This window comes from Pelodiscus sinensis, chromosome 6 (assembly GCF_049634645.1).
Source record: "Pelodiscus sinensis isolate JC-2024 chromosome 6, ASM4963464v1, whole genome shotgun sequence".
In the NCBI taxonomy this organism is placed as follows: Eukaryota; Metazoa; Chordata; order Testudines; family Trionychidae; genus Pelodiscus; species Pelodiscus sinensis.
The window spans coordinates 36,065,976-36,091,881 of record NC_134716.1 but is presented as its reverse complement, the minus strand read 5'-3'; the positions used below and the strand labels follow the sequence as shown (position 1 = coordinate 36,091,881).

Below are 25,906 nucleotides of genomic sequence, written 5' to 3'. Positions count from 1 at the left end.
AAACATGTAAAGGGAAAAAATGTGTGGATATCTACAAAGAATATTTTCTTAGTGCAAGATGAAACCAGGAGCGATCTGTAATAGCTTTTACATACCCCGAGTTCCCCACACACCATACTACTGTGTGCCTTTTAGAACACTCATTACTACTAGCATTTTTGCTCTTATAGGCACTGTTTACTTTTCCAATTCAGAAGGTGCCACTTATGTAAATTGGATAATCAGCACAAACTAATACAATATGCTGATTTGACCGAGATTGTACAAATACAAAGCAAAACTAAGCAGGAACAGGAATTTGAACAATCTGATATTATAACACAGATGAGATAGAAGGACAATGAGCTGCCATTTACTGGGTGTCACAATAGCTTATTACTGTATTGTAAAAACTCATATTATATTAGGGGCTCGACTCTATCTTCAGTTACAATGAAATAAATGAGGAGTATCCACATTTAAAATCAGTTATCCACATTTATAATCAGGCACTAGAATATTTATGGTATATTGTATGCTAGGATGTATTTTCTCCTTTCTTAAAAGCAAGAACCTCATACACATGAGCTGAACTATCACATCTAATTAGACTGACCTATAGGAAAGTCACTAATCTTGAGAAAGCTGCCATTACTGCTATTCCACATGAGAAAGCCATTAAGCCTTTTATATCTCATTTGTGTGTGTGTGTGTGTGTGTGAGAGAGAGAGAGAGAGAGATGGGAGGGGGTAGAATCTTCAGGATAGGATTAACATTTGATTTACATAAAAATATCAATATTTATTTTTGCTATTTATATTTATATAGCACCAAACAAAAATGTTCTAGTCAGTTTGTGGAAAAGAATAAAGTTGAGGTCTTTGCTGCAAAGGACTGATCATCGACACAGACAACATAAAAACCAAGGACAGGGAGATGCGATGAATAAAAAGTTCTATGATTTCATAATGAAATTAAATTATTATTATCTTAGTGCTATGATTTTTGCTTTTGCATAGAAATTTGGCTACATTCTCTGGTAATAATTTTCACTTGTGTTTTAGTCAAAACATCTCTGCAGGGGCCATTAGGGTGAATAGGTCTTTTGGAAAAGGTGTATTATAGTGAGCAAATTAGAGAAGAAAGAGGCAATATTAATATTATCCTTATCCTTACCCTATACTGATGGCTTACTACAGATGTGAATGAGAGACCGGGGGCAGGGAGGCAGAGTTGTCATTCTATGTGTGCACTCAGAGGGCACTGATTGATAGGTTACAGCTGGTATTTGTAACTCAAATTCTTTCAGTTAAAGGATTGGTTCTGCAAATTCACCTCATCTCTCTTTAGAGCTGACCTTAGAGTAATATAAGAACTAACACAAATGTTGTCCAAAGGAAGGTGACTGGTTTGTATACAATAATGAGGGAGAAGGCTATTTCCTGCACTCAGTGCACAATGTTTTGCTTTGTTATTGGAAGTGACAGGGGATTACGCTTGCTTGAGGTGCCAAACTACCAGCAGTAAAACATCCTGAGGAGAAATTGTGGACCTCAGGAGTCAACTGTTAATACAGTGCAGCACAGAAGAAGAGGAAAGGGTCTCTGATGGAATATTTAAGGCCTGATTTTCCACTGTGTGAAATCAGTAGAGTTATATACCTCATATAACTCAGTGGAGAATCAGGGCCCCTATAATGTGGCCATTAACAGAAGGTAATTTGAACAAGAATAGCCAGGATCTGAACTGGGCCATGATGAACAGAGAATCAAGAGTTTACTGTAATAAATGCTTATTGGTTACCCAACTGCTTATTGATTACCCTGGAGAGCTGGCTGCTGTTACACTGCTGCCTCTGATTTAGCAAATGCACTTGTGTACTAGTACAGATCAAAGTAATTGTTAAATCTATATGAGTGTACTTGGTGATAAAACTTCATGAAAACTAATGGAATGTTAGTGGCAAACATTTATATTGTGTATACCTCTGTAACAAAATAACCCATCAAACAGGAAGAAGACTTTTGGAATATAAATTAGGAACTCTAATAGAAAAGTGCTAATTTCAAGGCAAGTCCTCATTGTGTGTGATGACTGGAGGTCAAAGACCCTAACTGCATTCCTCACTCTCTGTCATCAAAGCAAAAGCCCACTTGGGTAGAAGAAGCCATAATAATGGATTCAATGAAAGATCCTTCATCTCAGGACTGCTTGGATTCTAATGGGGCAGAATGACTGAACAAAAAGATTGAGATCTCCAGATTTGTTCTGGGTAGCAAGAAACTTTTGGGAAATTGGCAGATTACTAAATCCCTACTACCATTTGAAGATATAGACCGTGACTCACCAATATCTATATTTTACCTCCTTTAACCTCTCAGTAACTCTCATTTCCTTTTCTGAGCTAATAAATCATTAGAAGGTTGACTGTCAGTGTTGTCTTTAGTGTAATTGATCTGGCGTGACTGGTTTCTTGGGATGGAGGACGTGATATGATCTTTGGTGAAAGTGACCATTTATCACTAACTACAGTTTGTCTGGGTAAACAGACTGGAGCATCTAAGGGACTGTCTGTGACTCCCTGATAGGACTGGTTCAGTGATCCAGGAACTCACATTTAGTAGTCTTAGTGACAATTTATCATAGAAAACACCACCAGCTTAGGTTGTGTGCCTTGATCTCTGGCAGTCTGGTCTGAGGTAAGCTCACAATTGGGACCCACCCCAGAAAGCCTAACAGTATAAACAGCAGAATATCAAGTGGGAGCAGGAAGGTTATTCTAACCTATATATCTGGTACTATGATAACTGCTCTTGGAATACTGTGTCCAATACTGGTGCTCACACTCAAATAAGCTGTTGAAAAAAATGGAGAATGAGAGAGAAGCTCAATCTGCTGAGTTTGTGAAAGAGCATTAAAGCTTGACTTGATCAGAGTTCCTAAGTACCTACACAGAGAACAGAAATTTGATAATAGATAATGTTTCAATTGTCAGACAAAGCTATAATTAAGATCCAATGGCTAAAAGTTAAAGCTAGCCAAATGCAGACTAGAAATAGGACACCAATTTTTAATAGTGAGGGTAATTAACTATTAGCAACTTGGACTTGAAGCAGGAATTAATTCAGGGAAGTCCTGTGATATGAGTCACACAGGAGCATTGACTAGATCATAACAGTGGTTCCTCCTGGTCTTAAAATACCTGAATCTATTAATTTTATTCAACCTTGAAAAAAAAAAGTTTAGCAAAGGTCTTTGTTAAGGGCTGGATAGGAAATTTGATCATAGGAATAAGTATTACTAGTAAAAGGAAGGACTTCTTTGCCTTATCATTTATCAGGGAAAACAAGGGGATATGCCAGAAACAGATAAAGCTTTGTGTAGAGAGGCAGAGAAAGAATAGAAAAATTACTGGGACGGAGTTACCTCAGAACAAGGCTTTTATTTTGTTTAGTTGGTTTTTTTAAAAAAATTAGATCATCTGAAAATAGGGAAGATTCCAGGAAGGGATGGCCAGCATCCCAGAATCTTGAAAGATACAGCAGACCATATTTACAAAATAGAACAAAAAACCCAGAGCAGCAATTTTTTAACTCCTCATTAGCAACAGGAACTGGAAATAAGATGTCATGAAACCCATGCTTCTAGAGGGAGCAAGCAAGGATTCTACAAGATGTAAGTCATATTCAGTATTAGAAAAGCACTTTGGCCTGGTCTACACTACAGCGGACGGTCAAAATAAGATATGCAACTCCAGCTATGTTAATTACATAACTGGAGTCGATGTATCTTAAATCGTGTTTCCTTGCTGTCCACACAATGGGAAGCCAATGGGAGCAAACAAAAGAAGGAGTGCTGGATGCCGGCAAGAGCTGCCCTCTGCATTCGATGTATGGGTCCATACTTGATCTGCTAAATCAAATGCCAGAAGATCGACCTCTGGAATGTCGATTTTCCACATAGTATAGACATGCCTCTTGAGATTTCTTATTATAAAGGAAGAGCTCAGTGAACAGGTATAGACTGGTCAAAAGTAAACAAACAAGAAGGCTGTGCTTTATGAATCAATTAGTATCTTTGATGGAGTGACAATAAGGATTTGAGGAGGGTAAATGGTGAAACAGGAACTGGCAGACTATCTGGACTTCAGGAAAGCTTTCCATTTAAAAAATAAAAACCAGTAATGATGGTAGCATATTGAAATTCTCAAGTGAAATAAAAAAAAACCAGACACAGTTAGAAATTAATGGAAAACAGCTAGAACCTTTTGAGATAGGATGGTTCATAGTGCATGAGGGTTGAGCATTGAGCCTAATTTTACTGTGTATCAGTCACCGGGAGTAGGCAGCAATATGAATAACAACTAGGAGTGAATGAATACAAAAGATGAAGGAAATTGAATCTCAATAAATCTGAAATAAATGGGGGGGGGGGGTGGATTGGAAAATGGTTTATATAATGAATATTTAAAAATAAGAAATATTGATGACTGGCTAAAAAATTCCAAAAGGAGATTTGCTCTGAGGTCTCATAACATGCTACAAAGCGCAGGTCAGGAAAATAATCTTTATGGATGACAGCAGAGAGACTCTGTTCAGAGTTTGAAAGCAGTTAGGAAAGCAGAAAGAATGCAGGACACGTGGTACAAGTGAGAGGAGAAATCAGTCTCTGTGACAAAGGCTAGAAAGACTATACCTGATGTATTGTGTAGAATTATACAAGCATACACGGAGGCTGATGGAACAACACACAGTAGCAGACATTTACATTCAAATTCATGGTCCAAAACTTCTATACAAATATAGATAATATTGACTTAAGAGTGATATTTTTCAAACAAGCCTATACAAAGGCCTAGCAGTCATTTTTCCCTGCCCTAAAAATCATTACAGAAAATACAAAACAACATAAAAGTAAAATATTAAATAAAAAAACCACCAAACACATACTATTTTCTTGTCGTAGGATTCCCCACTGCTGTAGGTTGTAGCTAGCGTAGATGCACATTCTTCCAGATACCAAGGTTTTTTTCCACTTTCCGCTGTGCTGCTTATGGAAATAGTGTAGATGCTATTCGTGTAGCCATCGCAGGAGCAATGGTCTTTACTCCTTCCGCCATTTCCAGATGCCCAAACAAAAATGGAGCCTAATTTATTTCGTCCCTGTTTACAAACAAGAGGAAAGATTTGTTAATTTTTTTTCTTGGTAAGCATATGGTCCCTTACCCCAAACCTTGCCCCTGTTAAAAAATCCCATTGTGGAAGATTGTGGAGAGCTTCGCTAGTCTAAGAATTAAATCTCACAAATTTAAAACACAAATGAAATGAATAAGCATGATTTTTAAAACAAAATTTAAATTTGTATGCAATTTGTAGGTGTGGGTCCATTCTATCCAGCCTTACAAAGAGAGACGCAAAGAACACGCAGTATGCATTAAATGTATCATACTGATTTTAAACAGGAAATAATCAAAAAACCAAACACTTGTAATAGACAGAACCAGCTGTGTATGAAGATTCTTCTCAATGTTTCATTCTGACACATGGACTGTTTGGGTAATATCGGGTACCATGAATCACACTAGAGGAGTTGCACAAGTATTATCTCAGGAAAATGTAAAACACTTTATTGAAACAAAAATGGACAGAGAAGGATTTTTTTTTTGTAAATATATTAGCATTAAGCACTATGGCCACAATTCAATAGTCTAATTGAAGTTAGGCACATCTTAAGTAAATTGCTGAATGAGGACCTAAAACAGATATAAATGTTAAGAATATGTAACAGCTGAGTTTAAATAGTATAGAGGGAGTGAAAAAGAATCCATATTTATTTTGTTAATTCGGTGTTGATGTAAAGAGTGAAGATGATCAGCATGCTTAATGCCTACTGTCTCAAAGGGAAACTGTGGTTTTCCATATTTCAGGCACTTCATGCATATAGATAAACAGAGTAACATATGCAGTTCACATAATTATATAGTCCACATCCATTCACTATTTTCAAACACTATGATAATTAGGGTAGAGATTTTAATCACATGAATAAACGTCTTTAATTCTAGTTCTGAAAAAGGACATTTTACTATTTATTAATTCTTGGAGCACAAAGGAAAAAAGCCTGTGGGTTACAATTAAGTGTAATTTATGTCTTATTTTTATGCAGACCATCATGCAATACATGGTTTATATACGTGGTGAATTCATTCCTCTGTATGATGAACCAAAGTTATCCCACATACTACTTTGCTTTCTGTGATCATGAATTAATTATTAGTACACGTTTTGTTTTGTTATAAACAGAGTGGATTTGTGTGCTGCAAATGACATAAAGACAGCTGTTGGAGATCTACCAGGACAATCTTAAACAATTAGCAATTCAAAGATTCATCTAATCCAGATGCACAGGGGGTTTTCATTAGTGCAGTTTATGCGGAGTGTAACAGAACCTAAATCAGTGCAAGAAAAAAAACCCTCCACAGTTCATGATTCTGGCAGATATATTGCCTGATTCAAAAACATTGATGAATTTTATTTCTATGAGTTTAATAAAACTTCAGTACCCGTAGAGATTCTTCTCCTCAGCCCAATAACTTAATATCAAACTCTCTTTGCTAGTGTTTACCTATGCTTTTAAAATGCAATTTTTCTTTAAAAAACATTTCAAAGAGAGGAAAATATATCCCAGAGTGCTAAGTTAAATATACTATGAAATCCACATGCTTCTGACAATACCAGTTCAGGAAATGTAACTATTTCACTTTCTTTTTCTTTCTCTGGCTGCTCTTAGCTGCTCCAGTGATAAAAATGTACAAGATATTTGCATAAAAGTCTGACTCAATACTGGACTTTTTGCAGCGCTTCAATTCAAGCAATTAACACCACAGCATCTGATTCTGACATTATTTACTCTCTCTCTCTCTCTCTCTCTCTCTCTCTCTCTCTCTCTCTCTCTCATATACACACACACACACAGCAGAACTAGTAACATCACGCTGGGCAAACGTTATGCTTCCTCTTTTCAAGTATATCCATGCCCCAGCAGACTTCTCATACAACAATGCCACTCCCACACAGGAAAATTTGAGTTCATCCTGTTCCCTGCACCATCATCTCTCTTCTTTACATCTGGATTAGAGCAGTACATCTGGTTCTGTTTATCTCTTCCACGTCTCATCCTTCAGTGTATGAAACCAAGAAAGAGCAACATCACCTTGCTGCTTTGTGTTCTGCTTCCCCCCCTTCTTTCCTCCCCACTTTTACCTTTTAGGGTATGAGACGGCAATAAGTAGCCCATAGGTTGTATGTGGTTAGCCCATGGCGGGTCGCCAGATGCTTCATTTACGTATGGTATGCCTGCAGGTATAGCCGCTCGCAGCTCCTGTTGGCTGCAGGGTGCCATTCCTGGCCATTGGGAGCTGTGGAAAGTGGTATGGGATGGGCACATCCAGCCTGTGGGCTTCTTATTGCCCTTCACTGTTTTGGAGCATGATCCAAAGCCCAGTGAAGTCAATGGGAATCTTTCCACTAACATCTATGAGCTTAGGTCAAGCCTATGAACGTTTGCTTATCTCCTTCATTCTGTCCATCCATCCTCTGGTCACCTCACTCACTGACTTCCCTCTTTTTCTTCCTTCCTCCTTTGCTGCTCCTATTCCTGAAACATTGACTGGAGGCAAAGTAGTTTATGCTGTAGAATACATGCATGCTCCAGGCAGGTTGATGACACAGACGACATCCCATCAACTCACTCCATCATGCCCATAGCTTTGAGGATTGGAAGATTATGCCAAAGAGATGCCCTTCTTTCTTTTTTATTGTATTCCTGGCTAATTTCTGCTGGGTTTTGTTCACCTCTGATTACATTAGCCTCTAGCAACTGGAACCCTCCTTCTTCCAATATTAAGGTACCTCACTGTCCTCCTTTAAATCCCTCCTTGAAGTTCACTCTTCACTGGTTTGTCACTGCTAATTTGCACTCCAGAGCAGTGTCCACATGCCTTTCTTGCCCCACAATATTCTTATCAAACAAACAAAAAAGCAAAGGAAAATACCCCACCCAGTAACTATCAGAACAAGCAGTGCATGCCATACAAAATTTGGTTTTCAACAAAACCTGAGTTGTTTATGCAGAAAATTTTAATTTTTCATTTAATCCTCACACCCTGAAAACAAATGTTTCTGCATTATGAAAAAATATATTATTTGGGATACACAGCTGTAGTGCCTCATGAGTAGGGATGTAAAAATCCCATTTAGTTGGATAACCAAGTAAGGGCTACCCTCCTGTGTCACAATTGGAACAGTGCAACCCTTCTCCTTAGCAGGTCCATCGTGTGGCTAGAGCAGCCCCCTGCTTGCAGCAGGCAGGGAGCTGCTCCTACCCCCAACCAATTAACCTTAACCAGTAAACTTCATCATTAATAGGTGAGGCTTACCAGTTAACCATTCACATCTCTACTCATAGAAATCATAAAGATGTCATCAATATAGCGTAAGTAGAGAAGGGCTAAAAGGGGACGGGAGTTGAGGAAACGTTGTTGTAGGTCAGCCATAAAGCTCTATACACCAGCATCCCACATGAAGACGGATTACAAGCAATTAAAAACACTATCCCAGAGGACACCACTGCCAACCTGATAGCAGACCTATGTAACTTTGTTCTCACCCACAATTATTTCCAGTTTGAGAACAACTTATACCTCCAGATCAGCGGCACAGCCATGGGTACACGCATGGCCCCACAGTATGCTAACATCTTTATGGCTGACCTAGAACAACGTTTCCTCAACTCCTGTCCCCTTTTACTCCTTCTCTACTTACGCTACATCGATGGCATCTTTATGATCTGGAAGCATGGCCAAGAAAACACTGGAGATATTCCACAGAGATTTCAACAACCTACACCCCACCATCAACCTCAGCCTGGACCATTCTACACGAGAGGTCCATTTCCTGGACACCACAGTACAAATCAACAATGGAAAATTAGACACCACTCCCTACAGAAAACCCACTGACTCATACAGTTACCTACATGCTTCCAGCTCCCATCCAGAACACACCATACAATCCATCGTCTATAGCCAAGCCCTTCGATACAACCACATCTGCTCTAATCCCACTGACAGAGACCAGAAACTTCAGGATCTCTACCAAGCATTTATAAACCTCAACTACCCACCCGGAGAAATAAAAAAGCAAATTGAAAGAGCCAGACGAATACCTAGAAACCATCTACTTCAAGACAGACCCAAGAAAACCAACAATAGAACACCACTTGTCATCACCTACAACCCCCAACTTAAACCTGTCCAACACATTATCAATAAACTACAGCCTATACTGGTACAGGATACCAAACTCCAAGAGGCTCTGGGAGACAGACCCATAGTCTCCTAGGGTATGTCTACACTACCCCGCTAGTTCGAACTAGCGGGGGTAATGTAGTCATCTGCAGTTGCAAATGAAGCCCGGGATTTGAATTTCCCGGGCTTCATTTGCATGAAGCCGGCCGGCGCCATTTTAAAATGCCGGCTAGTTCGAACCCCGTGCCGCGCGGCTACACGCGGCACGGAGTAGCTAGTTCGGATTAGGAAGGAGGAGTACAGCTAGTTCAGATTAGGAAGCCTAATCCGAGCTAGCTACTCCGTGCCGCGTGTAGCCGCGCGGCACGGGGTTCAAACTAGCCGGCATTTAAAAATGGCGCCGGCCGGCTTCATGCATATTAAGCCCGGAAAATTCAAATCCCGGGCTTCATTTGCAACTGTGGATGACTACTTTACCCCCGCGAGTTCGAACTAGTGGGGTAGTGTAGACATACCCCTATAGACAACCACCTAACCTCAAGATGATTCTTACCAACAACCACAGGACATACCACACTAATACCAACCCTGGTACCTTCCCTTGCAACAAACCCTGTTGCCAACTTTGTCCACATATTCACTCTGCTGATACCATTATTGGACCTAATCAAGTGAGTTATAAGATCAAGAACACATATTCCTGCGCATCCAGAAATATAATTTATGCTATCATGTGCCGAAAGTGTCCGTCTGCTATGTACATTGGACAAACGTCTCAGACACTTCGCCAAAGGATCAATGCCCACAAAACAGATATCAGACAGGATCACAAAGAAAAAACAGTTTCTTGCCATTTCAACCAGAAAGGACACTGTCTCAACGACTTAACTACCTGCATCCTACTACAAAGACCTTTCAAATCTGCACTTGAAAGGGAATCCTCTGAACTGTCATTCATGCTTAAATTCGACACTCTACATCTGAATTTAAACAAAGGATCTAGTTATCTTACCCATTACAAAGATAGCTTCCCCAATTATCACCTCTAATATCATTAGCCCATAGACATTCACCCCCCCCTCCCATCTCCCTTCTGTTCTGAAATTTGATTTGTCCTTTTCATATGTGTTCATTTTTTTAAATTGTATCCTTTGGTATATATGGTTGTGACTATTTTCTTCCACTACTTGATCTGAGGAAGTGGGTCTGGCCCACGAAAGCTCATCATCTAATAAACCATCTTGTTAGTCTTTAAAGTGCTACATAGTCCTGTATTTTATCTCTACTCATGAGAGTTATAGTTCAACCGCCTCACATCCCCATTCTCCCCTCCAGGTTACACTCCCCAGCTTGACTTCATCTCCCATGTAGCATCAGAGAGACTAGCATGATATACCACCTCTGCTCAACAAGAGGTGAGGCCAGGGTCTGTCTTAAGGGGTATATTCCAATAAGGGAACCCAGGCTGCAGGGAGAATGTGAATGTAAAACGCCCAAACTACAACTTGCATCAGGCATTTTGGAACCTATTTCCATTTTTAGGTTTTCGCAAAGAGGTCAAACATGAATGTGTTCTCATGTTAGTAGAAATTATCCACAGGAAAAAATATTTTTTTTCTGGCCATCTCAAGTTGTAACTCTTGTCCCTCTCCCATCTGTCTTTTGTCTTCATTGGCTGCAATTGGCTAATTTGGGCACTGATCCCATAACCCATATGTATGTGATTCACCCTGTTACTACAATTATTGCTGTGGGATTTTTCAGCAGACCAAAGATTGCTCTTGTGAGGCCTCAGATTATTAATTCCTCTGTTCAGGGAAAAGTGTCTGATTTCTGCTAAGCAGTAGTGCATTGATACAGCTGTAATAAAATAAAAAATGTGAAATGCGATTTTTGTAGGCAGAAATAACATTTTTAAGAATGGAATTAGTAACTATTTACATCCCAGTTGTCATTTATATTGTGACATTTTTTTATAAGCACTTATTACACTTCTTCAAAATTAGTGTCACCTTTAAAAAATAAAAGATTCACAATTAATGTTGTTTTCATAAAAAATATAAATACCAGGTGCATTGATTAATGGGGGAAAAACTGTCTCAAATCCACATGAAGCAAAGAACTACAGTTCTTCTAACATTCTGCAATATGGTACATTTAACAACTCAGCATTTCACAGAAAACAATGGAATTTAACCTTCAGTCTAGACAATATGCTAAGATCTTGTTCCTAAAAGCTTTTTGGCAAAGCAAATGATAGTCTTGAAAAAACAAAACAAAAACAAACCCCAAACCAAAATCCAACCTGCCCAGAATAACATGTCAAGTAAGTATGCTCTGGTTTTCATTTACTGCCTATTTGGTTACTATTTGGTTGTCTCCTATTGCTTCTGCCCTCACACCCCACTTCAGTTCATTGGACCCACTCATGCTCAGGAAATTACAAACTTGCTAGAAACTCTATATACCAAACAACCTATCTAAAGCAACAGCATTACTTGTCCTGCTGTGTTTGAACCCAGTTTACAATGGTCTCTCTTCAAAAATGAAGTTAAATAACAGACATTTGGACTGTACTACAACGTTAAGATAAACACACGTGTAATATACTGTAACTTTTACATTTTGGCTAACTCTACCATCTGTCATGTTCCAGATGCCCAATGGTGTCAGGAGAAAAAGTCTATTCTGAGACTGCCAAGAGGTTAAAGTTGTATTTACAGACCATATAGACATGTTTTTAGACAGAAGCAAAACATTAGTCAGTGATGTGAATTATAGTAGAGGAATGGCATGGGCTAGAATGTGAGTGCTGCAGAATATTTGGAGCGCGCATGCCAGTGATGTCAGATAAAAATGCTTTAATCATCCCCTCTGGGTACAGTGCTATGTCTTCTCATGTCTTGCCTTTGCAACAGTTTTACTGACTCTTTTCCAAACATTGTACAGCATTCCACAGGCCTACTTATGGTTGTCAGTGTGCCTTCTGAGATGTTCTCCTACTATTTTTATCTTTGTCACTAGCTTTCATAAAGTGTCTGCATATTTAAAACAAAACAAAACAAAACCCAAACCCCTCAGCCTCACAAGAAAAAAGTGCTTCACTGACATTCAGTGTAGCATCAGTCGAGGCACGTGTAGAATTGTGCTAAGATGCTTTCTGGGTATCGCCAGTGTGCATAGACTCCACATGAAAGCTGCTCTAACTGAGACAAGCTGCAGAAGGCCTCAAGAGGCCTGAAAAATAGTGGTGGCACAGGAACTCACAGCATGCCTGCTTTCTACTGGCCATTCCCCCATTTCCTTGTTTTGCTTGCAGCAAAAGGGTAAGTGGTGTAAAAGGCTTTTCTGCACCACAGGAGGTTCACTCTTACAATGGTGTGATCCTTTCTACACCACTTAATCCATTTTTAGAGCCAGCTTTTATGAATATTCTTGTAAAGACATATGGAAAATTACTCCAACAATAATAAAGGTGTTTCCGTTGTTCCATGTTTATACATTGCTACAGCTTTATTAGTTGATACCTTACTGACAGTGGTAAATATTACTGTAAAGTGATGATCTATACACTGTGGTCCACAGACCACTAGAGGTCCACAGGGCATTTCCAAATAGCCTCTGAAGCAACTTTCATTAGACATGTGAAGCATAAACAGGAGAGACATGAGGTAGTCCCACCATTCTAGAAAGTTAAAATTGTGAACCTATTCACTATTCTACAAACAAGGCTACTTTACTTTTGCTTGTGTATCCTTGTGTCCTTCTGCCTGAGAGAGGAACAGGAACTGAAGTCTGTTACTGATTCTCTTTCTTTACTGGTTTTTTTTTCTTTTGTGTCATTTCCACGAGGATCAAATTTGCTGAGGGAGAGGAAATTCAATATAAAGGAATAGGAATCGCGCAGGAAGAATCAGTAACCTAGAGAGATTAGAGCAATGGGAGCTACCGGCAACACGAGGCAAATTTGGGTCCTAATCCATTTGAACTCTTCCACCAGGGAGGGGAAATAAATCATTCAGATTAGAAAATGGAGAGCAAGGAAGGAGAATCCTAGCTATACTCATGAGTTCAAAGTTTATTTTCCTCTTGTTTCCTTAATTTTGTTCTGAATTGCACCATATTTCATATCTTAAATAAGTTTGGAAATCTAAACATGAAATAAGTATAAACATATTACATCCTTTCATTGGATTTACACCTTCTTAATACTTAAGTGGCATGTTTAATAAATTATAGTGGACATATTCTACATACAGATTATACAGAATGTATTGAATAACTAAAACAGATTATGCATTAACACAGTAAATGAGGAATATTTCAGTATGCATCTGGATTTTTTTTTATTTTCCTCTTTAGTAGAACAACAGGTTAAACAGCTTCAAGTTATTCCCCACAGAGCTATAATTAGTGCTTAACGTGCAACCAAAAAAAAAGTGTTGGCTGAAACCTGAAATCTGAACCCATGGAATGCTGGAATGAATTTCTACTTTTCCTAAACAAAACAAGAGTTAGAGGACCGTTGTATGCATCATGGATTTTAACTATCTGTTCATGCTATCTATTCTTTATTATTATGAAGAAATAGCATGTGCACACCTCCTTGTGTACAATAAAAACAAACAAAATATTCCAGATTTTCCAAAATATTTGTTAAACCAAGATTAGATTTAGGATGAGAGACCCTCTGGTTAATAATAAGTAAAGTTCCCTCCTCACAGAAAACCCAAGTAACAAAGCATGGTATGCAAGGTTTGGGTGATGGATGGAATTTACCTCTCTATCCTACAGCAAGGATTCAGTCAGCTTTTACTGTCCATGTGCAGTCACCTGTTGAAACCCCTTAGGCAGGGATTTGTAGCCAGTAGAGCCACATAATTATAGAGCATGGGTGATACCTAAACTCCTATTCCTATCAGGTATTCACAAGAAGTGGAATCAGCTCCATGGCACACATTGGGGTACAGATTCTGCAGCTGCCAACGCACACTACAGCAACACTGTTCAGTGGAGACAGTACCATGAATGAATGAAAAATAAACCCACATTTCTAGAATAGTATGCTGAGATTTCCATAGGGGAAAGAATCCTCTTCCCAGAGACAATCAACAGAGAAACTTGTTCTATGGCTGTCTTTACTAGGAGTGTTTGGGGAGAAAGGACATGATCTATTGGCCTCACCTTCCTGACCCTAATCCTCACCCTGTAGCACAGCAAACTCTTGAGCACAAACTGGCATGCCTTGAACTGGCATCATGAAATTCTGCTCTCTTCACTGGCAATAGAAATTCACAGATTCTGCTCTGTCCAAGCCCCTATAGTTCTGCAGAGAGAGGGGATGACAGACTTGCCCCTACTAATTAACCAGTCTTTGATTGCATAAATGCACCTTCACTGAAAAGAGTACATTTTAAACATATGGAAAGATCCAATTTTTTTTCCAAAGTAGCCTGTTAATTTTGGCTTTCCCACTTAAGGCTTATCCTAAATCGGAAACCTGATGTATTTTAAGTTAAGCTATGTCACCTGTCTGAAGTTGGGCACCAAAAAAAAAAAAAAAAAGCCACTTTTGAAAAACTGGCTTCTTAGAACAGTTTCCACAAATGTTTGAGGGATGGTAATTAATATAGTCTCTGTTTCCAATACACTTTGTGACATTGTATGGAAACTGTGGACGGTTTGAGGTATGTTTTCCTGTAACTTTCCTTCCAAGTTTTCATGCCTTTTGGATATGCATATGCCATTGAATCTAATGTAGGAACATTTGTTACATTATTTTAATTTTTGTAAACTTTCTCTTTGCACTGAATACTGATCATCGTGGAAAAACGGCACATAACAAATAGCATGGCTATAAAGGAATCTTCTGGTTATTTTCAAAAGTTCTCTCCTCACAAAAAAACCAAGAAACAAGGCATTGTGCAAGAGCTATGCAGGGTTTGGGTGAGGGATGGAAGTTACTACAGTGTATCCTCAGTGTCTTATATCACAGGGCATAAACTCTGCTACTTTACTGATTGGAAGATGCTACTTATAATCTAGAAGTTTTGAGCAGAGCACTAGGAGTGACAAACTTCATGCAAAGCATAGACTGAAGACTTACTAGTTTTATGACATATTGAGATTGTCACCCAATCTGCATTTTTCTGGGCAGTCTTAATTTAGAAAAGACTAGAGCACATCTAGTACAAGATAATCTTACAAAATCATTCAAATGTCCTAGAATGCGTTCTTTAACACAGCTACATACATTAGAGACAAAGATTTGTTTTGACTACTGCAGTTTGGAAATCAGTGACACTAAAAGGGATTGAGGGGGTCCAGGTGGATAACTAATTGAACATGATCTCCCATGCAAGTCAACAGCTGAGATCTAACCTGATGTTAAACTGATGTGTAAACTGAAGATTCTCTAGGAGGAATAGGAAAGCAGAATTACGTTAGTATTTCAGTAATTGGGCTCACTAATACTGAATACTGTGTCCTATTCTATTGTCCAAACTTTAAAAAAGGATATTGAGAAACTTGGAAAAGATTCATAAAAGAGCTCCAAGAATGAAAGGCTAAAGAAGCACATTCCATTCTGTTTATCCAAGACACATAGGGCATTTCTACACTACCACCCTACTTTGAACTAGGGTGGTAATGTAGGCAACTGGAGTTGCAAATGAAGCCCAGGATTTGAATTTCCCGGGCTTCATTTGTATCTTGCCGGGCGCCACCATTCTTAAATGTCCGCTAGTGCGGACTCCGAGCCGCGCGGCTACACGCGGCATGGACTAGGTAGTTCAGACTAGGCTTCCTATTCCGAACTACCATTACTCCTCGTGAAACGGTAGTTCGGAATAGGAAGCCTCGTCCGAACTACCTAGTCCGTGCCGCGTGTAGCCGTGCGGCTCGGAGTCCGCATTAGCAGACATTTAAGAATGGCGGCGCCCGGCAAGATGCAAATGAAGCCCGGGAAATTCAAATCCCGGGCTTCATTTGCAACTCCGGTTGCCTACATTACCACCCTAGTTCGAACTAGGGTGGTAGTGTAGACATACCTCTAGTGTGGTATGGGGATATATGCCAGGTCCATGTAATGCTGTGCAGTGGAGGTCAGTTTAATGACCCATATGCTAAGCAATTATCTCGTCTTGCCCTAAAAAATCTATGAATCTATACAAATGATGTAGGCCATTGATATTGTCTTACGGTATCAGGAAGTTATCGTTATGACCAGGGCTTGACGAACGGTGGCAAAAGCCGCTCGCCAGCCCCGCACTGCGCATGCTCAAGACCTGCATTGCGTATGCGTGCACCGCAAATGAACGGGACGCCCGGCTGAAATCTACTCGCCATGGGTGAGTAGATTCAATACTTTATCAAGCCCTGGTTATGACATTAAAACAAACATCACGATGCTGTACACAGTTAGCCTGTCTTTCAAAAGGAACTGCCAGAAGTATCATTTCTCTTGTGTGAACAACCAACACAATCCATTGAAAATCAGAAGCTCTTCATTTTCCACTCAAAATCAGGAAGAAGAAAAAAAAAGTTATTTATTCACATGCCACAGTCATGGGGCTACACAAAACCTGTAACAGAAAATTTCTGTGCTTAGTTGAGTGACTAATGAAGGGGGGGCTAACAGACTGAATGACGGTGGGCAAATCATTTTTGACCATGTATGTGTGAACTTTAGTGCGTGTCCAACTTGCCTGCATATTACTCTTATGCAGACGTACAACTTGGGATTTGCACGTATACAGGTATGTACTTGCTCAAACCCAAATTATAGACAAATAAAGCAAGTATGCACATAAAAGATGTGGCCTTAACCTCTCTGTGCCTCAATTTCTTCATCTGTACAATGGGAAAAGAGTCATTTTTTGTAGTGTGCTTTTGAGATGCTTGGTTGAAATTCTATAGAAACAGAATAATATTGTATTTTCAGTGCAAATTTGCAACAGAATGAACATTTTGTGTCAACAACAGTTGTGTTGTTCTTTAAACCATGAGAATTATGATGACAGAAGACGCTAATATTTTAAAATATATTTAAGAACAGTCTGTTATTCTCTTTAACACTTGCATCAACCCCTCTGCTTAAACACTTATGCACTATCTACATTGCATTCCAACAGTGAAATCATCTTTTTTTTTTTCTTACCACTTCCCTATTCAGGTTTGGCAACTTTTATTGCCTTTTCCCAAAATTCACGATTGTATGCCTGGTTGTTAGACCAATTGGTCTCTCTACGGGTGTGTCTAGACTACAGAGTTTTGTCGACAAAAGTGGACTTTTGTCGACAAAACTATACCTGTGTCTATACTACCGCTGAGTTCTGTCGACATAACGTCGACAGAACTCAGCAGTTTTGTAGATGCTGGTAAACCTCATTTTACGAGGCATAACGCCTTCTGTCGACAGAGTTCTGTCGACAGAAGGTGTTATTGCATGTAGGGTTGTGTCTAGACTACAGGGTTTTGTCGACAAAGCAGTTTGCTTTGTCGACAGAACTGAATGTAGTCTAGACGCTCTTTGTCGACAGAAGCTTTGTTGACAGTATCTATCGACAAAACTTCTGTCGACAAAACCCTGTAGTCTAGACGTACCCTTAAATACACTGATATATAGTCTTCTTTGGCCTCGTTCCACAATCACTGCAAGGATCTTCCTACCAATAGAACTCTGAGGGCTCCACTGGTCATGTCCATACCATTATAGCCTAGCCTCCCTGAACTTATTTTCAATTAGGACAACCTGCATTAGGCGCCTTACAACCTCCTTTTGTTTTTTATCATGGACTGTCCAATCACTTTACCATCTCCGCATCTTCATTTCAGGGGTGGAGACCAACTAGTTTCTCTTCTTGTGGCCATCCGAGTCTCTGCTCCATATAGTAGGATGGATGGAATAATAGCATTATACACTCTGATGAAAAAGATGCCAATAAAGTTAAAATGAAAAAGTCCAACAATTTGGATTTCCTGGCATCATTTTTAATAGAAACAAATTCATATGTAATTCCCTCTTCCAAATGCTTGCACTTGAGTTTGAGGGCTGTTCAGTGGCTGTATGAGAGCCTTATATGAGAGCCATGCTCTGCAGCCAAAGTTGGTGAAGCGAGAGAGATGAAAAGGGGCAGTGATGATGGAAGGGGAGGCACCAAGCCGAGTTCTCACAAGAAGTGCAGCAGCACAACATCAGATCATTAACGTCCATCACACATTTTGGCTTCTGTCCAAACACTAACAACATAGTGTAGCGGGAACAAAATGAAGGCCACTGTTCTGACATGCAGGCAAAAACCCAAAGATGCTGATTTAGATTTCGCTGTGTCCTCCTCCTCTATTATATTACTGTAAGGATGACCTGATCTGCCACAGCTGTAGCACAGCTCATGTGTATACAGAACAGGTGATGCAAAACAAATAACGGACAACAAGTGAAGCTGGCTGCTCATTTTCACAGCCTAGAACACTGGCTCTTTGAATGCCAAGCACAGCCACCATTCTCCAGAAATATAGCTATGGTGTCTGCCCAGGAACAAGCAGAATAATTTAAAGTCATGATTACTTGTTGTATCAACGGCTTTATGCTTTCTTATATCTACATTATTACAAACATGCTTGTGTGGAAAAATCTATATCAGAGAACTATCTCTTAACATGATTTAACAAAAGGTCTGTGGTATATGGCGAAGTCAGTCTAAATGATCTAAGGCAGGGGTGGGGGACCTTTTTGGGGTCAGGGGCCACTGACCCGCAGAAAAATCAGTCAGGGGCCACACACAAGTGAGAAGTAGGGGGACTGGAGCACCAGTACAGGCTCCCCAATGCTGAAGGGAGGACCCTGAGCCTCAGGAGCCAAAATCAGGCAAACCTGGGGCCGCATCCGGCCCCTGGGACTTACGTTCCCCACTCCTGATCTAATGGATCCTTTTGTCCCTAAAATCTATTAATCTTTTACACATTTGGAGTCCCCTCCCCCATACAAGAAAGAGGAAAAGCTTATTTCATGGTTTGTCCAGAACTCGCATTTTACTATAATAAATAAGCCTGTATATTTGTATAGTGTTGACATGTCATATACTCTCGTATAGTCTTTTCTTCAAAAAAATTACTCTTAAACATATCGATCTAAACTTTATATTGCATCTAAAACTGAATTGTGCAATTGTACTAGAATAGCTTTTTCAGGTTATTAAATCTATTATTTGTTAGACACTGGCATTTAAAACACAGACCTTTTGAATGGATGCAGTTTTCCACATTAGCTACTACAATACTTGTGCGTATAACATTTCCAAGAAAAGAATCCCTTGCTATTTTAAAGTATGATGCCAAGATAACTTTGCCATTTGAAATTAATACAATTTGAAAGCAAACTCTCCAAGGGCGATAATACTCATTAGATTCAAGAACTTAATTAAGGATAATAGAATTACACAAACAAACATAGAGATGGCATAAAATCATAGTGCTTGAGACTAGTTTTCAATTTTTCCCCTTCTCCATTCTTTATCCTGATCTTGCACAGCAGCTGTACAACACATTTAATTTCTTTCTGAGATTTTCATTTTTTTAAACATTTGTTATTACTTCATGTCATTTAAAAAAAACCACATTTGTCTTCTTTCAATTTCTCAAATGTTGTTCTGTCCCTATGGGAACTCTGAAAAATATACACTTATTTATCTTTGCTACTTTCTATAGGATTTAGAATGGGTAAGCAAATTAGCCGAGTAGATTTTTAAAAAAATTCTGAAACACCCCATGTGAGTTTTTTTTAATTGGAATAATACAAACTAAAGAAAATTTGGATATGTTTTCAAAAATCATCATCTACGTGGCCGGAATAAGAGGTGGTGATTCTTGAAAAGACATTCCCATTTCCCTTTTGTTTTGTAAATTCAACAAAGAAGGATCATTCAGTTTAATTACATTTTAATCAAAATCATTATTCAGCAGCACCTGTAATTTTCTTAAATAAACATATTGTGCACTGTTTCCTCTCAGACTCAGTTAAAGGATCTTGCCTCAATAGCCCTCCCAGGCACATCTTCCATTGATGTTAATGCAAGAATGGGGAGAGAGGACTAACACAGAATTCATGTCCAGATCTGCTACATGCATCTGAAAAACAAATCTGCCATCTTTCCCAGTGCCACCATATTCCTGTATCAGCGATTCATTGCTGTAGTGACTGTCTAGGATCAGAAGCTTCAGGGGGTAGCTGAGTTAGGCTGTACAGAAAAAAACCCACAAATGGTCTGGTAGAACTTTGTTTTGTTCGTTTATAAAGTGCTACCGGACCATTTGTTATTTTTGTCTAGGACCAGTATTTTTAACAATAAAGGCCATGATCTGTGTGCAAAATTGTGTGTGTAGTTGCCAGCCTACCTTTGCTTGCACAATTATTATGAGTGCTTTTGTAAATCAGAGGATTTGGCATTGTTCCTAACTAGTAATTTGTTCAAACCTTGTGATCTAAAAAATCACCTTATAAAATCAAGATTGTCATATTTCAATGTACAAAGCAATTTCAAACACCAAAGATGTAAGGATATTAAACAGAATAAGGAAAACAGCATCTCTGACTCACTATAGAGCTTCTGCCTGAGGGCATTCTATAAAGCTATCCTGACTAGCCTCTGCTAATTTTAAAGAGACAGTACACACACTCTTTCAACCACTTTTAACTCAACAGATCTGTTTCATTCATTCAGACATATCTGCGGATTTTAGTGACAAAAGTAGATATGTACTGCCCCTTCTTCCTATTAGACCTATAGGGCATATCTAGACTACACTAGACTTTCGAAAGAGGATATGAAAATTCTGTAGGAATTTGCTAATCTCCTTTCGAGCTCACTTTCGAAAGCAGCACTTTCTGAAGTGAAAGTAATTGAGACGGTTTTGTCAGTGAACCCTCCCGTTTGTTGACAAGCTGCTTTTCCTTTGAAAAACATGGCTTTTTTGAAAGTTTAGCGTAGTCTAGATACATCCATAGAGACAACAATAGGTTTAACTGGAATTTATTTCTTACAGTGAAACATGAACAAAATTGGTTTTGACTGACCCATACTTTTGAAGACCTATTGAAGGCTCAGAGTTGTCTTTCGGGGCACAACTGGAAGACACTGGACTTTTGTTCATGTTAGCAGGGAACTTTTTCGGACCTTTTGCAGAGTCATTATTTACTAGTGAGGATGTGGAAGATGGGAAAAGCTCATTTCAATTTCAGAGGCCAGACTGTGTGTGCAGGGCTGGCCATTAGCAATAATATCTTTATGTTTCTAAAGTAAATGCATCTGATATGGAAAGCAACAAGACACAGAAACAGAACCATATGTGTCACTTTGAGCCACATTGAGCTTTGGCTACACGTATGGTGACGTGTAGAGTACGTGTAACTACACACCACAGCTAGCCACACGTCACAGCAGTATGGAGCAGTGAAAGACTCTAGCCTTTCCACACTGCCTTCCTGCTGCTGAAGCCTTTCCACCTTCCCCCCCTATCAGAGCCTTTTCTCACTGCTGAAGCTTTTCCCATTGACAGAACTTTTCACTGCAGAGGGGAAAGCTCTGGTAGCAAGGAAGCAGCGGAACACCATATGGCTAGAAATAGCACTATCATTGTTGAAGGCACTGCCTAGCCATGTAGAGAACTGTGTAAAGTATGTACTCTAGGTATAGACGTGTAGGGCACGCTACTCATCTAAGCTGTGTTTCACTGTCTACACTGCTATGCATGCTTGCGCTGGCTGGCTGTACAGTGTCCATATGCTGCTGTCAGTGCAGGGATCTGGTGATAAGATACTTTCAAATTCTTAATTCTAAAATTTAAAAAATATCTTCAGCATAAATACACACACTCTTCCTATAAATTGATCCATTTATAACTGTACAGTGAATTTAAATTCTCTTTTGTGCTGCTACCTATGTGAAACAAGTCAAATGATGTTGTACTATAATGGAAATAGTCAATAGCATGTTAACTTCACTGAAGATTTATGCCAGATGAAGATCAGACTCATGAAGAGCAAATGAATATCTGTGTTGTTCTAATATACGAGTGGAAATAAACTTTTTGTGATTGTATTACCTCAGTGAAATGCTGCTCTTATGCACACACAATTTCTTATTTCATTCAGATATTTCTTCCCCTTCCTGCAGTTCCACTGGCTTCCCTCAGAGGCTTTGTTGCTGTTGTCTACTGCCATCATTGTCAAATAGTAGAAGAATGTGATGGAACTTTGATAAAGTGCTGACATTTCACTTGAATGGAGAAGTGATGGTGCATGGGGAGCAGCAGTGGAGGTGTGTTTTGATACATTAGGTGGTGCTGTAACAGTTGCCATAGTTTTAAGGATTATGATTATCCAGATCACAGCTGTTTTAGGCCCCGGCCCAGCAAAAATGTAATCATGTGCTTAACATTAAGCCACTAATGTCACTGGAACTACTCGCCTGCTTAAAGCTAAGTATGCAGATAAGAACTTTGTCTGAGGGGGCCCTTATATTGCATATACTGCTTTAAGTAAAAGCATGATACGCTGCACACGTGCCTATCAGAACTGAATGGAATGGAACTATCAGTTGCTGAAAAAAATCAATCATGTTACATTTCAGCAGGTCTTAGGGTTAATTAAAACTAGTTTTGTCAGTGGCATTTCCTTTATATTAAATAATCATAATATTCAGTATGCATATAGGGCTTTCCATCAGTGAAGAGCTTAATAGGTACTAACTAATATTTCATTACAACATTCCTGTCTGACAGGTAAGCCAGCAGAATCCCCATTTTACAGAAAGGTAAACTGAAACAGACGATTTCAGTGACTTGCCCAAGGCACAGCTAGGATTAGAACTGGAGAATTCCTGGCTCCCCATCTTGTGCTCAATATTAGGCAAGTACCCAGGAGGGATTACTAATACCAATTTTATGTTGTGTTTTACATCTTATGACTTGAAATCCTCTAGTAGTGCATACAGATATTCTAGGCATCTACATGTTCTTATAATTGTTACTATCAGACTCCCTCACACACTCCCACTTGTTTTCGCTATGACCAACTGCTGTTGCATATTAAATTAATGCGAGCTGTTCAAGGCAAAGACAGTCTTTTATTGTTGCATGAGCACAAATGCTCCACAGTGATTACTAATTATATTTTGCTAAATTCAGTCCTCGTGAAAGTGGTTACAACCTTCATTGACTTAAATATTAGTTGCACTTTCTGAATTTGGTCCCCAGTATTGTGTATTTCAACAATGGAATGAACAATCAAATGGTCTGACGATCATTTTAAAGAAATATTTTGTGCTGATCTAGAGCCAGTTGTCATTTTTGCTAGAAAGTCCCTCACTACATCCACGAAGTGGTCAGACCTTCAAGTTTACAATTTTAATATGGTTTTCATATAGTGGTTCTCAACCGGGAATACAAAACTGCCTGGGAGTATGAAGAGGTCTTCCAGGCAGAGCCATCCCATCTATTGGATGGTTCAAGGCAACTGCCTCAGGGCCCGTGCTTTGAGGGGCACTGCACTTCCAGGGGATGTGGAAACATGGGGCCCAGGGTGGCATGGGAGATTAGTGGGGAGACTGACTCCAGAAGCAGAAGTTGGGCCCACCATCTCACTCACTGATGATGACAGAAAGCCAAATGACACAGTCCCGGCATCACTCGGGGGAGGGGGTTTGTGGGAAGGGGTGGAAAGAAGGTTGGGGAGGGGATGGAGCAGTTGTGGAAGAAGGGTTGACGGTGGGTAGGGGCAAGAAAAGGTGGGGTGGAGCGTAGGTGGGGAGGATTTTTCCAAGCCCCACATCCTCCTAGGGACATCTCTGCTTCCAAGGGACATCAGCTCATCTAGATATTTGCCTAGGTTCCAACCGGCTACTTAAAAAGCACTAGCAAAGAAGTTATAACTGAAATTTCATACAGAAATTACCTATTTATACTTCTCTATTTACTGAAATGTAAATACAATATTTTTATTTTATAATTATATGGTACAAATAAGAAAGTAAGCAATTTTTCAGTAGGGGTGCATCTACACTGCACCCGTAGCTTGAAATAAGCCACGTAATTTAAGCTATGCAGACTGCGTTGCTTATTTTGTGTTAATTTCAAAATAGCTTATTTTGAAAGTAGAGTGCTATTCTGAAACATCCCTTACTCCTCATGGAATGAGGTTTACAGGGATGCTGGAATTGGAAGCCTGTTTTATTTCAATATAATGGGCTTGCACAAAAGACGCGGAATAGCTATTTCGGGATATTTCTGGTATCCTGAAATAGCTCCGCAGTATAGACGTATTTTATGTATTTTATGTTTGATTTTATAAGCAAGTAGTTTTTAAGTGCGGTGAAACTTGGGGAAATGCAAGATAAATCAGACGCCCGAAAGGGTACAGTCATCTGGAAAAGTTAAGAGCCATTGATCTAATTCTCAGGAGGGGATAGAGGTTTGAGTGCTATTTTCTCTTTAAACAAAGCTATGCTTCTTATCAGCAGTGTATCTTGAGAGCCTTACTTTTCCCTAGCTTGTACACATGCATCCACGCAGAATGATTCCATGACATAGTGTTTTTTAAACCCACCGTTCTGATGCCATTCTCAAAGGCCTGACGTGCTAGAGAAGCAGGTCCATCCACAGTCTTGCCATCATCATCAGGACCCCAGCTGGCACTGTAGATGTGTATATGTTGTGGATTCAGGCTGAGAGACTTTGCTTCCACCATGTCTGTAACATCACCATCCAGCATCCTCACTCCTTCAAAACAAGAGAGGTAGTGAATGTGAGAATTAAGACTAATGAAGCACAGTTGAAAAACTGCTATGTGAAAAGCTAGTCTTTGTGGATTACAGTCCTTATGTTCTTATTGATTGTAAGAATTGTAAAGTCTGTTTCTCTTGAGCGTTAGGAAACATCTGTGCTCAAAAACTTAAATTCTGGGGAAAACATTAAAAATATTATTTCAACTTGAGAACATTTATATTTTTCATTTAAAAATAAAAGAAAGTACATAAAACTTAATTCTGAAATGCAGTTTTATTAAAAGTTGTATGCCAATGGCAGTTATGTATAAATAAGGGGTCACAAGATCCAATCCTCAGTAAACAGTAGTATTTCACAAACTTAAGGACCCTTGTTTGTAATGTGGATATTCATTTGACAGCCCGGTGTTTTGTGAAAACGTGATAAAATCGGCTGAAGGCTGTAAACTGAGAATATTTGGGGATTTTAAATAAATATTCTTGCTGAAATCCAAAGATCACAATATAATTTAATTTTGAGGGAGCAACCACTTGATGCCAGTTCAAAACTTTCACATGCCTTAGTAAGTAGAAGCAATGAGAGGATAACCTTCAAGTCAATGTGACATCTGATTAAAGATTTTCATTTTTAAATAAGACTTAGTATGTAACTTTATTAGATCGAATATGTTTATGTTAATGTCCACAATTAGCATATCTGAAGTCTTTTCCCACTTAAAAGGAACATTATTATTAATCAAATTTAAATATTTTAATTATAAGAACACAAAGCTCTGTTCATGAATTTGCACTGAATTAAATTCCAAGGCCTTAGTTTCCAAAGTATATAGATTGGTTTGCC

General features: G+C 39.1%; 1 protein-coding gene across 4 annotated transcripts in view; it reads right to left on the bottom strand.

Annotated features, from left to right (window-relative positions):
* PCSK5 (proprotein convertase subtilisin/kexin type 5) overlaps positions 1-25,906 on the bottom strand; it is a 327,119-nt gene that overhangs the window by 166,380 nt on the left and 134,833 nt on the right. For all 4 annotated transcript variants that reach the window (XM_025178860.2, XM_075931728.1, XM_075931729.1 and 1 more), the window contains 2 exons: positions 24,888-25,060; positions 4,929-5,141 (listed from right to left, as the gene is read on the bottom strand). In XM_025178860.2, coding sequence (XP_025034645.2) covers positions 4,929-5,141; positions 24,888-25,060 — 386 coding nt within the window. The remainder of the gene's footprint in view (positions 1-4,928; positions 5,142-24,887; positions 25,061-25,906) is intronic.